General features: G+C 48.5%; 2 protein-coding genes across 13 annotated transcripts in view; one reads left to right on the forward strand and one right to left on the reverse strand.

Moving 5' to 3' along the window:
• LOC127601505 (neurexin-2-like) overlaps positions 1-18,510 on the forward strand; it is a 344,756-nt gene that overhangs the window by 283,268 nt on the left and 42,978 nt on the right. For all 12 annotated transcript variants that reach the window (XM_052066883.1, XM_052066919.1, XM_052066875.1 and 9 more), the window contains one exon: positions 8,962-9,143. In XM_052066883.1, coding sequence (XP_051922843.1) covers positions 8,962-9,143 — 182 coding nt within the window. The remainder of the gene's footprint in view (positions 1-8,961; positions 9,144-18,510) is intronic.
• tdrd7b (tudor domain containing 7 b) overlaps positions 1-18,510 on the reverse strand; it is a 221,898-nt gene that overhangs the window by 140,288 nt on the left and 63,100 nt on the right. The window lies entirely within an intron of this gene.

Here is an 18,510-nt window from a genome sequence, read left to right on the forward strand (position 1 = left end):
CCACGGTCCTTCCCACGGTCTCCATCTTGTCAGGAACAGCTGAGAGGAAATAGGGAGCAAAATAGTCAAGCCGCTCCCAACATGGCGACTTGGCGCCTGCTGTCAAGTCGTTTGTCCCATGCCATGCGCAACACGGAATGACGAATAGCTCTCGTTTGGCCGCCGCCTTCCTCTTCCAGCTTGGACGCGGCTTTTGTTCGATTCCTCAAAGCAGCCGTACTTCACTTTCACGCTAGATTTCCCGGTGTGCTTTTCTTGAACTTTGCAGTAATTGCCAACCAACAAAAAAAAAAATAATAATAATAATTCCACTGTGGTACTGGAAGCAACGAGAATGTTCTCTTTTCACCTGTTTTCACTGCTCTTGTTGCTTTCGTGCATCTTGACGGCACAGTGCGGGAGCTCCCAAAGCACGTCGTGGTGGTGGTGGGGGTGGAGGGGATTAGCTGGTCTTCCCCTTCATCTTCATCGCCTCACGCGAGAAGCTAATGCTTCTTGACATCTGTGAAACTTTTCTAAATCTGTTGACTGCAAAGTGATGAGGAAGAAAAAAAAAGGGGGCACAGCGCTTGATCGTATTTGTTTTGGTTTTGTGCGCCGGGTGTCGAAAGGTTTTGTTAGCGCTAACGGTAAAATTATGCTAGCGCTCGCCGACATCACCCGTTTTATCATCCTCGCTGAACGCACGTGTCGTTCTTTCGACTTCTTTTGTACTCGAATGAGCGTTCGGATTATGTCATCAGACGCGAGACGTGCGACCGGCTCTTTCTCAGTACCGATCAAACGTTGTTCCCGTACGGAACTTGAGCTGTTGTGACATTTAAGAAGTGTAAATTGTCGCGGCATTTTTTTTTTTTTTTATGGCTCTGATCCGACCGTTAAAGGAGGAATCTTGGCGGTTGGGCTCGGTCCCACCAGTCTGCCAGGTGGGAGACGTGTGCTCAATGCCCTTCAACTCACTCAATGGCAAACATTTTGACATTGAAACTACCAAATGAAAAAAAAGAATTGTTGATTCTCCCATTCTCCTCTTGTAATCAGCAGTAGAATATAGATAAGTTTGATGAAATTCTGCCCCTTTGCCCAAAATCTGGAGAAAAAAAAAACCCAAACCAACTGTGACTTTGATGCTCGTAGTTTTACCGCTTATCCGGGGGCCGGGTCGCGTGGGCAACAGCTTTAGCAGGGAAGCCCAGACTTCCCTCTCCCTAGCTACTTCTTCCAGCTCTCCCCGGGGGATCCCGAGGCGTTCCCAGGCCAGCTGGGTGACATAGTCTCTCCAGCGTGTCCTGGGTCTTCCTCGGGGTCTCCTCCCGGTGGGACATGCCCGGAACACTTCACCGGGGAGGCGTTTAGGAGGCATCCGAATCAGATGCCCAAGCCACCTCATCTGGCTCCTCTCGATGTGGAGGAGAAGCGGCTCGACTCTGAGCCCCTCCCGGATGACTGAGCTTCTCACCTTATCTCTAATTAAAAAAAAATAAAATCTAACCAAAGAGCTCAACCTGGACGACGTCAGTCATTTTTAGCATTTAACGAGTTAAAAGTCCACTTTCTTCTCCTCCTTAATTGATCATCAGAGCATCAGAACAACCACCTTGCTGTCTTCCCATTTGAACGCACGCCGGCGCTCATTGGTGCCCGTTTTCAGCGCTCGTGCACTGGCGGCGGAACCCTCGCTCAGAATCTCGCACATAACAGTCGATTGTGTAACAGCCGTAGAGACAAAGATGGGCCCGGGATAGGGGTTGGAGGGGGGGGGCGAAGGTTAACGGAGCTGAGAAAATGAGAGGAAGTGAGGCAGGAGGCTAGCATAGCGGACACGCGCTAGCTAGCCTTTCGCTAAAAGGTTCTGGCTATGGAGAAGCCGCTCTCACTCTCTCGCTGTCTCTGTCCTCATGTTTGGGTGTTTTGTCTCTCCCACAGCATCGGTTCAAGCTTGATTTGTTTTTCAACAAAGAGCTCTCAGCCAGATAGTTAGTTATTTATTTGGACTCGGGCTTCTCTCCGTGGCCTCTTTGTATCAGATATCAGCACGGCTGCAGGCCACCCAGACCGGCATCCAGGAATCCCCTGGGCTCCGCACAATGAGCAAGGAGAGATAAGAGGAGTACAATCAACTGGGATTTGATTCACTGGGACTTTTCGCACTAGTCGCCACGACCATACGAACTGCGGTCTTTTGACTTCACTGCTCGAAGTCCGTCAAACCCGAGGAAACGCGTATGTTGGCTTTCCACCGGCGCAAGATGAATCCCGACCGGGCCGATCTGACACTGCGCACACATCGCCTACGCCGTCCGTCTTAGGTATTCACTTTGCGCATTGGCAACAGACATGTTGGTCTTTCATCTCCCCTCTTGATCCGCATCGGCTGTTTGATGTGGAAAACCACAGTCCTGGGGACTGACAACCAAGTTCTCACTCTCTGAAAGAGGCTTCGCAGAGATCCCCCCAACCAATACCGATACCGCACTTTTTTTTTTTGGGTTGCATTTTTCTGTTCTCCGTTTCCCCTTCATCTGTGCTGGAAACTCTTATTCTGCCAAAACGCTCTGAGGCGCAATCTGTTCATTTCATCAAAGCAGAGCAGATTGAGAGTAAACTGCATTACTCGAACCTGCGGTCTCTGGGGCTTCGCTTCTGACTCGCCAAAGATTAACCTCGGACCAAGTCATTGTGCAAGGTGTCGGTTAATGCGCTATTAATTCGGGCGTTGGTGCCCAAGGTCCATGAGAGTGAAGGGAAGTTTGTCGTCTTTCGTACGGTTTTTGCCAAGTTTACAGCATTTGTTCAGGATGGGGCCATTGGTCGGAACCAGAAGAAGAAATCAGAATCAGAATCAGAATCATCTTTATTGGCCAAGTATGTAGAACACACAAGGAATTTGTCTCCGGTATAACACGCTGCACTAGTATCATCGTAAACAACAAAATCATTGAACCATTTTAGAGTATACCAGTAGTTTTGTAGTACCATTTTGTGGTGCAAGAAGAGTGACTACGTCAGTGACTGTTTAAGGAGTTAATGGCTAGAGGGAAGAAGCTGTTTAAGTGTCTCCTGGATTTGGTGCGCATGGATCTGTAGCGTCTGCCTGAGGGGAGTGGCTGGAAAAGGTGGTGAGCAGGGTGCGGGGGATCCAGGAGGATTTTCCGTGCCCTTGTCTTGATTCTTGCAGTGTGCAAGTCCTCAAGAGTGGGTAGGGCGATGCCAACGATTTTTTCCGCCGTCCTATCACGGCGTCTTACTGCTGAAATCTTTCTGCAAGTGTTGTCATTCTTGGTCATTGGATTGGCTATTAAAAAAATAATAATTGGAAGTGAGTGTGCGTGAGTCTGTTGCCTGTAATGGCGAGTAACTCGCGGTCTCAGAGCCTCCTCTTCAGCACAGGTGCATTAGCGATAGCATGTTAGTGCTAATACTCTGTCGTCGACATGCGTGTTGAAAGATTGTGCAAATGAGTGCACGTCTTGGGGATGAAAACCGAAGTAGCCAAGTGTGATGTATTTATTGAGTATGGCAAGAAAAAAAAGGCGTTTACGTGTTACATTTGCGTTGGACTTCATCGCTGTCGTGATTGTGAGCTCGTCATAATATGCATTCATTTAGTTTCCCCAAATGTGTGAGGGGGGGAAATCATCATCGAAAAATTAATCTGGCAGTCTCCGGCACGGCAGGAAACATTGATTTGTCTGGTCGATGGCGCTGGAGCTAATTGAACTGCAGCAATAAATATTTCGACCGTTTTTGGCCTGTGGAGCCAGCTGGAGTCGTGGTGGGTGTGAAATCTCCATCATTATTCTCCCAAAAGGCCAGCACGGTTAGACTAAAGGTCAGACGGATCTATACTTGCTTTATTTCCAAGCCGCTGCAGCACAAGCTCATTTAGAAATTGCTTTCCGTCAAGTCTTTATGGAAGAAAGGCAGATTGCTGTCCTTCATGTTACTTCATGTATATCTACATATCTGCTCTCATTCTTTCATGAACTCTCATACGGGATTCAGTTTTCGTGACAAAAATTAGCACACACAATTGTATGACGGAATTACTGCAAATAGACGTCTGTACAGCTTAGACAACCGGCTCATCTCAGCCCCCAGGAGAGGATAAACATTATATGCCTGTGATTAGTCTTGTATTGAATGTATACATATGTCACTGACAACATTTTCTCGAACTTCTGAGCCTTCACACAAACTCCCTGAGCATCCCTTGGACCACGGTGTGTTTGTGTGTGTAAAGTCGCACAACTGTGTATCCACCCTCAGTCGCACAACTGAAACTGCAAGGGAAGCGGGAATGGTGTGGTGTCCCGTTTGTAGATTATACTAGGGTGGAAATGAGGCAATTAGTGAAGTAAGCTAAGAGGGAACATTGGTCACTGCCCGTATGTTCAAAAGTCAGATACTTAAAGGATTATGTATATGGTTCCCATCATGTGTTAGCATTAGCATTAAGCTACCATACTAAAAGGCTAAACGTTCTGGTTGTTTTGTGCAATTCCCTTTGGTTGCTCGAGCATGCGCTGTCTTGTTTACGCACGTGTTCTTGCCAAAAGATGGCAGTTCCATCTATTTCGAGACCAACCCTCATCCTCGCTGGAGAATTAATTATGCTTGATTGCTCATTGATTACCGCGCCGAAACTCCTCCTCACATCAGTTGAAAGAATCGCAAATAAGGCTCGTTTGTTTGTTGACCAGCCATCTTGCATAGCTAGTCTGTTCTGAAATACTCGAGCGACGGCACCGCAGGGAATTTCTTTGGTGGAATAAAGATCTTTAGCTTTGTCTCCGCCTCCTCCTCCAAGCGGTAAGGTGGGTGTTGTCAGAAGCCGAGCAGCAGGTGTTTTACCGGCAGAGAACAAGTGACACATGGATGCTCCCGTCAGACACTATTCATTGGGGATGCCACGCTTCATTAAGAAGCAAACACACACACACACACATATGATCATAACGTCGCAGGGGGGCAAAAAGCATCCGAACAAAGCAGGTGGTTGGACGCAGGGAGGCAACGGGATGCCAATTCCTGTTTCCCTCCTAGCAAAAGTGATAACGCTGAAGAGGAAGACACACACACTCGCGCACAAGCACAAAACGGTGACTGTGACAGGCACGGGACATATGGCAGATGTCGCGCATCCAGGGTGTTAATTGACAAAATTAACTTCCCTGTCGGTGCTCGGCACGTTGCAAGTGGCAGATGCGCAAGACTTGCTTTCAAGGCCAGTGACACGTTTGTGTAGATAGCGACTCGAAATTGGGCAAAATGTAGCAGTTGGTCCGAGAAAAATTGTAAAACGTAGCTTCAGAAAATGTGCATTGAAAACGACTCAACGATTTACGAATGGGGCGGCCCGGTAGTGGCTAGCACGTCGGCTTCACAGTGCAGAGGTACCGGGTTCGATTCCAGCTCCGGCCTCCCTGTGTGGAGTTTGCATGTTCTCCCCGGGCCTGCGTGGGTTTTCTCCGGGTACTCCGGTTTCCTCCCACATTCCCAAAAACATGCGTGGCAGGCTGATTTGACACTCTAAATTGTCCATAGGTGTAAGTGTGAGTGCGAATGGTTGTTCGTCTCTGTGTGCCCTGCGATTGGCTGACAACCGATTCAGGGTGTCCCCCGCCTACTGCCCGGAGACAGCTGGGATAGGCTCCAGCACCCCCCGCGACCCTAGTGAGGATCAAGCGGTTTGGAAGATGAATGAATGAATGATTTACGAATGCCCGGGCTAGCTTAATGCTAACATGTAAATCGGAAACAAAATAGATGCGTAAACCATTAGCATCGCCGTTAGCATCGCTAGTTGTGGTGTGATTACCCTTCGGATATTTGACTGTTGTTGGCCGACATTTGCCAGCACTCGCGGGCATTGCTACTTTCTCCCCTGTCGGGAAAAAAAAACAAAACTAATAGCTTATTGAGTGGCGCATTTGTCTGCATAACTGTATTTAACTTCCCCCACCATCACAGTCGCCAAGACGGGCACGATCGATGGAGCGGCGCAATAATTTGTATTGAAGCATGAACTCGTAATGCACGACAACAAATTTAAACTCAAACGAAAAATGTGAAAGGTGAAAAAAAAAAAGTGGGCTGAGTAACATATGCCAAGAAAGTTGTTGTCGGATAACATACAGTCCTTTTTTGTCGTCCTCCTCTTCCGTCTTCAATGTTTGTCATTTTTGTTTTATTCCCCCCCCCCCCCCTCTCCGCGCACGTCCCCACTTGCTGGCTGTTTTCGCACCTTGTTGCCTTACATCATCCTCTCCTGCATGACTGCCCTCCTTTGCCCCCCCCCCCACAACCCCCCTTCTCCCTGCTTGGAAGCCCCCGCTGTCATGCTGCGATAATTAGTCAGCACTGAAATAATACAGCTGCCGGAGAATAACAAGAGGCCAGCAAAGGGCTGAGCCGCGACGGGATTGGAGGAGGACGGCGAGGAGAAAGAAGAGGAGCGCTCCGGAGAGGGGGTGGGGCGGGGGGGGGGGTGTATCAGCGCCTTTTCAATTGCTATCAGACAAACGTTGGATGGGGGAAAAGTGTCAGGTAGCCGCGTATGTCGGCGGGTCCGTTGTTTGATGGTCTACTGGCCCTGCGGCGATCCCAGCCAGCTCCTTCGCGCTCTGATTGCAGCCTACCGAGGAGATGTCAAGGATGCGTGTTTCCTTGATGCGGTTAAGTTTGGGAGCTTATTTTCCCAGCAACTCCCGTGATATTCATTAGAGCGCAGCAACGATTTTTATTTGTATCAGCGGCGGCCCGGTAGTCCAGTGGTTAGCACGTCGGCTTCACAGTGCAGAGGTACCTACCGGGTTCGATTCCAGCTCCGGCCTCCCTGTGTGGAGTTTGCATGTTCTCCCCGGCCCTGTGTGGGTTTTCTCCGGGTGCTCCGCTGATTGAACACCCTAAAATGTCCCGAGGTGTGAGTGTGAGTGCGAATGGTTGTTCGTTTCTGTGTGCCTTGCGATTGGCTAGCAAACGATTCAGGGTGTCCCCCGCCTACTGCCCGAGGACAGCTGGGATAGGCTCCAGCACCCCCCGCGACCCTAGTGAGGATCAAGCGGCTCGGAAGATGAATGAATGAATGAATATATGTATATAAGGGCGGCCCGGTAGCCCAGTGGTTAGCACGTCGGCTTCACAGTGCAGAGGTGCCGGGTTCGATTCCAGCTCCGGCCTCCCTGTGTGGAGTTTGCATGTTCTCCCCGGGCCTGCGTGGGTTTTCTCCGGGTGCTCCGGTTTCCTCCCACATTCCAAAAACATGCGTGGTAGGCTGATTGAACACTCTAAAATGTCCCGAGGTGTGAGTGTGAGTGCGAATGGTTGTTCGTTTCTGCCTTGCGATTGGCTGGCAACCGATTCAGGGTGTCCCCCGCCTACTGCCGAGGACAGCTGGGATCGGCTCCAGCACCCCCCGCGACCCTAGTGAGGATCAAGCGGCTCGGAAGATGAATGAATGAATTTGTATCAGCGGTAGCTGAAACGTTCAACTTTCTCTTTCAGTTTGAGAAGGAAACGGGTGGCATTTTAAGGCTCAGTTGCATGTCAAGTCTTCATTGTCAAGTTGTCAATTCGGAAATCATGACACAGAAATACACCCAAAGCGAGTACGGCCATACCTCGGTTTTCGAACGTCTCTGTTCTCAACCAAATCGGTTGTCGCACGGAAAATTTGAGATTTTTACGCCTCGGATTACGACCGAAAATAGATTCGCGACCAAACTAAGCTAATCCGAATACGCCACTCGACTCCTCTCGGCTGTAGGCGAGGAAGTGATGCTTCCGCGTGCCATGGGGAAACACGGTTTCGAAATTTTGAATAAATCGGTTTTCGAGCAGCCTTCTGGAACGGATTATGGTCGAAAACCGATGTTTGACCGGATGTTGTCACGGCGGTGCCACGACGCCGCTTCCTGTCTTAGCGAAAGCGTCGCAGCTTTGCCGCTGTTGTGAAATCTGTGGACCGAACTCGTTAAGGCTCGTTAAGGCTCAGGATGTGTTCCTTTCGCGGTGAGATTGAAGAAAATGTGTGCTTGCCAAATGTTAAGACGCGCCGGTTTCACCGTCAACGGCACAAAGTATGTCTGGGCGGAGCTGCTTGAACGCTGCTCGCAGTGGCCGCGTGGCCGGGTTACCGATTCAAAGAGCAAACTTGGGATAGAATTTCTTTGCAGGAAATCCGAAATTGTACTGCAACCCCTTGCATATTCATTCACACCATCACCTATTCATGTTTTTTTTTTGTATGTGCTCTTTCTGAAACGTCCTACGGAGCAACAGATGCCTTGAAATGGCTCTCTCAATAGAAAAGTGTATGTTGAAGTGACACATCTTGACTGAAAAATGAGTTTTATGCGGAGGGTAAATTCAGCCCAGGTTGCGACTGGTAAATGAAGTACCAAGAGTCTTTGACAAATAATTGTGGAGCATTTTTCTTCCAAAACCCCAAAACAAATCATCTTTACGCCATTTATTTTCAAGGTTAATGAATGGAAATGCATGCTGATTCTTCATATCGTTCCACTTGCCGTTGCTCCGACCGGATTTTGGATCTTGACTAGACGAGCGTGAGCTGCTCTGCGAAATCCAAGGCCACTGGATCCCTGTCTGTTGACTTACGGTTGTTCTTCCGACGGTGCCGTCAATGCCCATCGAGAAAAATCAAAGGAGAAAACGGAAAAGTCCGCCGCACGATTTAGGCCTTAGTCACCTCGGAGATTCCGAAGCACTTCCTATCCGAGCTGTCAAATGTTTTTTTTCTCCCCTGCAATTTAATTAATATGTGGAATTGAGTGTTATGATTCATGATTTAACAAAAACGATTTTTCAATTACAGGTCAGCATCAATCATGATTCTATTTCAGGGTGGGGGGTCGGGGGGGATTTGCCATCTTACCAAATTTTGTGTGTGCTCGCTCGATTGTAAATGTTCCTGGTTTTGTGCTCCGTGCGTTTCAGCTGGGACAACGTACATCTTCGGCCGAGGTGGAGCCCTCATCACATACACGTGGCCGCCCAACGACCGGCCGAGCACACGGGCAGACCGGCTGGCGGTGGGCTTCAGCACGCAGCTGAAGGAGGCCATTTTGGTCAGGGTGGAAAGCGCCAAGGGACTGGGCGACTACCTGGAGCTGCACGTAGTAAGAACAAACCTTCATGTTGTTAATGAGTGGGGGTTTTGGGGGGGTTATTGGAACCTGCACCTGCTTTGGCCACTTCGGGCAAGCATGCCACCATGCACATTTTTAAGACATGGTGCAGATAGATTGAATCTGTGGAAATTAGCGCGGGGGGTCGGGGGGGGGGGGGTGTTACTTTTTGCAGCATTTATGTATTCCTCTTGTCTAGCCCTGGTAGGAGTCCAGACTTATTAACACCTCGTTCCATGCCCAGCAATTAGTCGTGTTCATCTGCCTTCATTGCTTTCATATGTTACGCTTAAAGGTCATTCAAAAAGCAGCGCTAATGACAATTAGAGGGAGAGACGGCAGTCACATTAAATGCGCCGGCTCGGATTGTCTCTTTGACCCCTGATGGGGAGCATCAAGGCCAATTTTTATGCCGGGTAATGAATAATATTTAGTCCAGACTCTAATGGGGAACGTGGAGACGTTGCGAGCGTGGCTCGAGTGAGTTAGCGCTTGTGTTTGGAACGCAACTTTTTCTTCTGATTGGTATGAAGAAAAAAAATGGCGTGCGAAAATATCGGTGAGGTGCCGTTTTTTTTTTTTTTTTTTTTAAATCTTCGCCCGTTAGTCATTCATTCGCCTCCCTCCCTGTTTTACAGGAGCGCGTCCTCCGTCAAACGTCGGCGGCTCGTTTATCCCCCTCGCTCCTTCCTGCCGCTCAGTCTTTCACACGCGAGCGCCTCCGATGCGGCAAGCCCGCCTCCTCCGCTCCCACCGCAATTACGTTTCATTTGCCGCCGTTCCTCCCGAGCCATTCCCTAAATGACTCCTTCCAGCCGGTGCCGGGTGTTTAGGTCCTCTTAATTATGCTGCACTTCTCTTTTTAAAAGCACCAGTGAGCCGCCAGAGCAAGCCAGCCTCCCGAGGCTTCGACCCGAAGCGGCTTGGGAAGAAAAGTAGCCATCCGCATTGTCAGAGTAGCGCGGGGGCGTCAACTTCTAAAGCCTTTTTTTTTTTTAAATCGGCGTAAAAATACCGCCGATTAAAGAAAAATGGCTTTAGCATGTGTGATCGTTTTTCTATTTGATTGACAAGCAAACGTAAGAATGTTCCGTTAGCATGCTAACCTAAAGGTGCATGCTAGAAGCTTGGGCAGAATCAAGGTGTTTGCAAGCCGTTATACCCCCCACCCCCCCAACCAATATGAAATGAATTTGACAATGTTGACAATAGGCGGCCCGGTAGCCCAGTGGTTAGCACGTCGGCTTCACAGTGCAGAGGTACCGGGTTCGATTCCAGCTCCGGCCTCCCTGTGTGGAGTTTGCATGTTCTCCCCGGGCCTGCGTGGGTTTTCTCCGGGTGCTCCGGTTTCCTCCCACATTACAAAAACATGCATGGCAGGCTGATTGAACACTCTAAATTGTCCCTAGGTGTGAGTGTGAGCGTGGATGGTTGTTTGTCTTTGTGTGCTCTTTGATTGGCTGGCAACCAATTCAGGGTGTCCCCCGCCTACTGCCCGAAGACAGCTGGGATAGGCTCCAGCACCCCCCCGCGACCCTAGTGAGGATCAAGCGGCTCGGAAGATGAATGAATGAATGTTGACAATATTGCTGTGTGTTGACATCAGTACGGTGAGATCACCCTTGCTAGCCTTCAAAAGCTAAGCTACGTGTTGAATTTCATACGCTAACGTGCGGCGTCCCTTCTTCATAACGCCTAACGTTGAAGAAAATGCGCGTTGGAGAGAGTGAAGGCGAGACAGCGCATCTCCCTTTGCACTCTCAGTCAGCAACAAACGTGCTCCAAAGTTGCCCGCAGATCATCTGTAGAAAGTCTTGACTGAAGGTGACAAAACACAAAGGACCCCATCGGAAGGAACAGTTCTAAGTTATAAACCGTGGGACGAAAAACATACCGTGCCTTTTAGCCTCCGGGTTGCCATGGTTGCCGGGATCATGGCTTCAGCGTATTATTAGTCTGCTGGTTTTCGTCCAACGACAAGTCGCATAAGTGCTTCTCGGCTGTCAGCGCCGCCTACGGACTGCACTCCACTTGTAGTCCGGACAGGCTGTGTTACCTCAAAGATGGATCCCTTTCCCGCCGCGATCGAAATATGAGCACGGGTGTGCACAGCTGATCGTAGCACGCCACAAAGAGAGAATTTCTCTTATCTTCTTCCTTTAACTTTCTCCTCTTTCCTGCCACTCTCGCTTTCCTTTGGCCTCCATTGAGCTGGCACAGAATTCACGCGAGGCGGGGCCGCCGGGAGACTCGATTGATCCCCTTGATACTCTGCCAAAATGTATTGATCTTCACTACATTCTTAACAATAACATTTCGAATGGATTTGAATGCAGATTTGAAAGAAAGCTGTCCTTAGAAAAGACAATTTGAAATGAATTTGTCGGCGTGTAAATGGAATGAGCACAGGCTTTGTTAAGCCCCTAAAAAAAAAAGCATCAAACAAAATATAACAAACAAAGTTATGCTCGTGATACAAGGTGAAGAGAGAAGCAAGCACTAATCATAATAATAATAACAATAATACATTTTATTTATAAGCGACTTTCAAGACACCCAAGGACACTTTAAATAACAAAAAACACAAAAGAATGGGCGGCCCGGTAGTCCAGTGGTTAGCATGTCGGCTTCACAGTGCAGAGGTACCGGGTTCGATTCCAGCTCCGGCCTCCCTGTGTGGAGTTTGCATGTTCTCCCCGGGCCTGCGTGGGTTTTCTCCGGGTGCTCCGGTTTCCTCCCACATTCCAAAAACATGCGTGGCAGGCTGATTGGGCGCTCTAAATTGTCCCTAGGTGTGAGTGTGAGTGCGAATGGTTGTTCGTCTCTGTGTGCCCTGCGATTGGCTGGCAACCGATTCAGGGTGTCCCCAGCCTACTGCCCGAAGACAGCTGGGATAGGCTCCAGCACCCCCCGCGACCCTAGTGAGGATCAAGCGGCTCGGAAGATGAATGAATGAATGAACAAAAGAATGCTCTTAATTCCTACAAAGATCGCGTTCTCTCTTGGTAAAGCCTCTCCCTTTCTCAAGAGCACTCTGAAATTCATTCATGCCTTGGTCACTGGATCACTGTAGTGCACTTTACTTTAGAGTCCGCCAATCCTCCATGAAGCATCTCCAGTTGGGCCAGAATGCTGCTGCTGCTGCTGCTGGCCTCTGTGCTGGAACTCATAAGAGGGAGCACATAACTCTTGTTTCTGGCATTCCTTCATTTTCTTCATTTTCGAGTTCTTTTCAAGATCCTGTTATTTGTTTTCAAATCTTGAAATGGTCCTCGCTCCACATTACCTCTCTGAGCTCCTCCATCTGTGAATCAGACACTATTTCAGGTACCGAGAACTAAGAGGAGGCTTAGAGGGAATCGAGCCTTTTCCATTGCCGGTCCAGCAACTCCCCTCGCTGCCCATCTTTAAAACTCTTCTTCAAACTCATTTTTATTGAACATTGAACATAATGTTCAATATTCAATAAAAATGAGTTTTAAACTCTTCAAACTCATTTTTATTCTTTGGCTTTTGACTCAACATGAGACGTGATTTTTATTTTTACCCTTTTTGTGCTTTTGACTCTCTTGATTTTTAATGTATTCTTTTATTGCTTGTGGATGTCTTATTTTTGCTCCATCTACTGCACTTTGTCTAGAGCAGCGGTTGCTTTAAAGTGCTCTGGAAATCCAATTACGTCCAATCGTAATCATGTCTTCTTACGAGTGCTCACCAATGGAATTATTTGGAGAATAAGCTGTGATGAAAAATGCGCGAGAAAAAAAAAATGACTGCAGTTTTGGAATCAACATGCAAATTTATGTTTTAATCAGCACAAAAATCTAACTTCACAGACCTCCCCCGCCCCCGCCCTACTTTACCACCACCACCACCAAATCGTCATTATCATGGTTGCATCTTAGAAGTGTAGCAAGGTTTGGGACACTGTCTGATGAAAATGGGTTTGTTTGTTTTTATTTTTAATCACTCCCCGTCAAGGCCAATGAGAAATGAGGTACTGCTGAGTGAATTCTGCAGCACTCCCGCCTGACGACCAATCGGATCACAAGAGTGAAACATAGGAGAAGGTTGTTTGCGGGTTCAGCCTCGCGCATCACATGTAATTCGGCATTGTCAGTTGAACAGGAAGTGACAGGTGCTAACCCTCCTGTCTGTTTTTTTTCTCTTATATAAGTCGTGCGAGTCCCCGCACCCCCCCCCCCCCCCCCCCCCCGCCCCTCACTCTATCCTTCACACGATGTACCCACCCACACCTCTGGGGCAAGCAGCACATCACATATGTGATTATTTATTTTGTTCTCGCCAAAATCTCCTTGACGCTTTCATTTTCGTGCCCTCGGGTGTGAGAATCCACAAATACAAATCGCTGTGGACGTTTACGCCCGAGGGATCGAGAAATTCCAGGAAATGCTCCGTGTGTCTGATAAGATTTTTATCCAAAAAAAAAAAAGTTTCACAGTGTTGACAGCAGGAAGTGGATAGGGCGTTTTATTGATCACTTAAAATTGCGTAAATGCTGCCACCGCGACCTCTTGTGTATTTTCACAGCTGATTGTTACCATAGCGACCATGCTCCACCATCTATAATATTGACGCACCAGCCATGAAACATTTTTGTTGCTCTTTGGTTCACATATTTGGTTTATTTTGTTAGTTCTAACCACTTCGTAACTGGTGCTGACGAGAGCAAAACCAGAAACCTAAAAAAAAATGTTTTTTAAATAATAATTTTTTTTAAAAACCACTGCTACCTTTTACGATTATTTGTGCTTCCAATCGGCCCACAAGGAAAGTTACTCCAAGCGCTCTTGCTGTGCATAAACAACTCTGCACTCTTGCAATATGCACAATGCCTTCCTCGAGGGGCCTATTTGTGGCTTCATGGCTTACAAGCAATAAATAGGCCATGCTGGCTTTTTTTAATATGAGCGGGCGCACTCCTACTTGCCGGGGAACTGTTGACACAGAGTGTTTTATTTACTTGTTTCCACTCCGAGTCCAAGCAATAGGTTGGCCAAAGTGGCTTATTTGTTCTGCATACACAGATGTGTCATTGACGAAAGAAGCAAATATCTAAGTCGTTCACTATTATTACTATGTTATTATGAAGCCCCCCCCATTTTGAAAAGGTGTCATAGATGGGCGGGAATAAAGTTGGGGGCGCTTCTGCTCCATTCAGCTCGCACTTTGCAAACGAGCCTCAGGTTCTCAGAGATGGCGATTTTCCGCGGATACGGGGAAATCCGCCGTTTTATTTATCTTAAATTGATCATTTTTTGTGAATCGTCTAAATCGTTGAGAAAATTTTAGGGGGGGGGGGTGGGTCAGGTACCTTATCGTCGAGTTTTGACAAGCTCTCCCAATCAGTCTTTCCATCTTCCGATTGTAAACAGCCCTGCGATTGGACGTGTATGATGTCTTACTATTTGTGATTGGTCGCCCTGTCCAGGCCACGCCCCTTTTCCGCTTTTTTCATCACTAGCCTGGGTTCTCCGGACACTTGATGTTATTTTGGACGTGTGTGTTTGTTGCTAACGAAGGCAGTGGCGCTCACGATGTTTATCTCGAGGCGACGTGTTGCGTGAAATGCCCTCCGGGAATGGGCCAGAGTTCGAGAGTCAAAATTGCGTTTACAGGCGATCGTCATGTTTACCGTGGCTGTTTTTGGTTTTATTTTCCAGTAATACAGTCGAACCTCGTTTCTATATCCCGCGTAGACGGTTTTCACCCCGATAACGTTCACATTTCAAAGTCCCGACTTCATGTCATTCATTTTTCATGTGCCTATTTTGCGTACAACGAGCACCTTTATAACCGACGGGCCGCGGTTCCCCTCGGTTGCCTAGCAACGCCACCGATCGACTCGCACCTTGTTGGACTTCCGGAGCCACGGCGCGGTCCTGAGCACATACTCGGAAAAAACATGTCTGGTCAACGGAAGGCTGAAATTGTCTTTCGCTTTGGAAAGGGAGTCTCCCAGATGAAGCTCATCCGAGACGACCCATCGGCAAAGTCAACGATTTCGACAGATTGCGAAATGATCGTAAACGGCTAAGCGCTGCGGCACGTCCTAAACTGTAAAAGGCACTTTTCATCTGCTCACTGATTGTTTTCTTCAGACCTTATACGCGCATTTGTAATAGATATCTTTCTACCGTATTACATGTTCCTTACATGTTCATAGGGTATTATTCATTGTAGTTGGCGGCCATTTTATTGACCATAGTCACAATATATTATATTATATAATATATTCATTCATTCATTCATCTTCCGAGCCGCTTGATCCTCATTAGGGTCGCGGGGTGTGCTGGAGCCTATCCCAGCCGTCGTCGGGCAGTAGGCGGGGGACACCCTGAATCGGTTGCCAGCCAATCGCAGGGCACACAGAAACGAACAACCATTCACACTCACACCGAGGGACAATTTGGAGTGTTCAATCAGCCTGCCACGCATGTTTTTGGAATGTGGGAGGAAACCGGAGCACCCGGAGTAAACCCACGCAGGCCCGGGGAGAACATGCAAACTCCACACAGGGAGGCCAGAGCTGGAATCGAACCCGGTACCTCTGCACTGTGAAGCCGACGTGCTAACCACTGGACTACCGGGCCGCCCTTATATATATATATATACTGTCCATTTCGGCTTCCTCATAGCACCATCACTTGCGCTATTCACTCAGCGTACGTCGTGAACCCCCGGCGGCCATGTTTACGAGGAAAATCGGATTTTTCCAGCCACTTTCAATTTCCAGTTAGCAAAAGGACCATCGGGCAAGCGTCAGCATCGAGACGCTCCTGCGCATTTCTCCACTTGCACTTTTCCACCTCGCATGAAAGCCACTACGTTGCTTGTAGGTCACTGTTCTCCTTGCTCCGACTCTCAATAGAAATCCTGCGAGAGCAAAGTGGTTCTGGATCAATAAGCTATTAGGGTCAAAGACAAGAACTGCATGGATCCGAACCGTCCTCGAATAATCACCCGTGAAAGGCAAAGCTTTTTTCCACTGGCCTACTTTGAGCACCGGCAATTTCGATATATGTCGCGCCGATTGCAGGATTTCATGGGTTGTGAAATGTGTTGTTCGGGGCCCGTTTGCAGATTCGACGCGATGCGCAGCAAAGTGAACATTTGTCGTGTTCACAGAAAAGTGTCGTTCACAACCCTGCCAAATTTGCCTGATGAAGAAAAAGCTTCGTTATGCAAACCGAAGCTTCAAAATCGTGACAAATCACACCGCCTCTATTGCCTCAAATCCAAATATATCATCTGGTTGCTGCACTGTATCCCACTTTGCTTTTATATGCCGCAACAACGAGGCGCTCGCTCTTGAACGGTTACGCCGACCAAAAGCGCCGGTCCACAAACCGTTTTGGGGTTTTTTTCTGCCCCCCCCCCCCCCCCCCACTTTTCCGCTTTGACGTGCACGCACTGCGGCCCAACTGCGAGGCCGTGCCAGCAGATTGTCCAAAATTTTCCGGGCATCGGCACGACTCTGCATGTCGCAATAACATGATTTTAGCCCCCCCTCCCCCTCCCCCTTTTCCGCTTTGACGTGCACGCACTGAGGCCCAACTGCGAGGCCGTGCCAGCAGATTGTCCAAAATTTTCCGGGCGTCGGCACGACTCTGCATGTCGCAATAACATGATTTTTGCCCCGCCCCCCCCCCCCCAAAAAAATCCTGAAAACTGAAATGGTAAAAACCACAAATTCTCCGCCACATAGTTCTCAGCCTCTGCACATGTTCCCAGCGTTGACCTTCAGTCACGTGTGACGCATCCAGAAAAAAAAATCAGAATTGACTGTGCAGGGTTTTTAAAAGCTGCCATTTTGGCAGCAAAGTCGCGCTACTCGCGCGGTGGACGTAAGCCGTGTTTGCACTGGCCGCTTGCGCCGCGCAATCCTGCACATGTTAAACATTTCATGCGCTGCCGCCCGACCGATAAGGTGCAAATAATGTTCGCTCGCAGCACCGCCGGTATTGCTCTCATAAATATCCTGCCGAGGGACTTTTTTTTACGTATTGATCTTATTTTAGTTTGTGTGTGTGTGTGCATGTGTGTGTGTGTGTGTGTGTGTGTGTGTGTGTGTGTGTGTGTGTGTGTGTGTGTGTGTGTGTGAGTGTGTTTGTGTGCACGCCCAGCAGCATAAAAGGCCCAACTTTCATCATGGCGGCGGCAACATCCACACCAAAATAAATGTCCGCATCGTGTCCAAATGTTGTCGTTGGGGCGCGCCATAATAGTGCGGCGAATCCAAGATGGTGGCTAAATGGATGTCATGCTCTCTCTGTGCTCATGACGCCGGCGTACATCATCTGTTCTTCAATCAGATGCCATGCGCGCCTGAGGATAGTCGGCGCAGAGAAATAAAACGAGGCCTGGCGTCGCCATCGCTGACTTCCCACCCGACTGAGTACTGCAGGTGTTTATTTTTTTTCCGCTTTGCAAATTGGACAATTAGCCGCGCATCTGGAACCGATGACGGAGAGGCTGGGCCAGACAAGATGTCGATGCCGGTGTTTAATGTGCAAATTTGGAGCGCCTTGCAAACGCTTTTGCTGGAATTCCAATCGCACTTCGTCTTCTTGGCAATGCGTTGGAACCATGTCGAGTTTGCCATTGGGGCCAACGTTGGCTCGTTTTGGAAACCTCTCAAGCGCTTTGTATTTACACCCTGCAGGTTACGCCCTCTCATTTTTCAAGCTTGTTCACAGCTGTCGTTCTGCGGACCGAGACAAAGAGAAATGTCAAGAGTGCGCTTGGGTTCCAACCGAAATTTTGCTCCATCACCGCGTTTTGCATTTTGCGATTCTGCATCCCACACGGATTAATTTAGATGTGGAGCTCATTGTGCTTTTCTGACTTTGCCGCTTCTCTCTTCTTACGCGTTCGTATTGTCCCCGGCAAACGACGATTCCACCGCATCCAGGTTCGCTGCTCGTCACAGTGGGGGTCGCGTGAGTTCTTGTTAATTAAGACACCCGCCGTGTTTTGCTTGTCTGCGACCGTCCCGATTCCGACCCCCGGAAAGGTCAGCGCACCAAAAACACTTCAAATCCAACAACCAACTTCTTGGGTCATTCGTCACGACAAGAGTAAGAAATGAGCTTCGGATGTAATTGTCCTCCTGCATTTTTGGCTCTCAAAGCTTCCATTTTCGGGGAGGCCGCCATGTTGTCCTCCACAACATCCGAAAGTCAATGAGCCTCAGGAATGCTCAATTAAATTCCCATTATCGGTTCCAGTTAGACAGGGTTGACTCCATTTTTTTTTTTTTTTAATTGGGCTGCAGTTAATCCAAGCTTTCTTTTTTAGCCGCTTTCAGTGGAGGTTAAATGAATTCCCGGTCGTG

This window comes from Hippocampus zosterae, chromosome 1, assembly GCF_025434085.1.
Source record: "Hippocampus zosterae strain Florida chromosome 1, ASM2543408v3, whole genome shotgun sequence".
Lineage (NCBI taxonomy): Eukaryota > Metazoa > Chordata > Actinopteri > Syngnathiformes > Syngnathidae > Hippocampus > Hippocampus zosterae.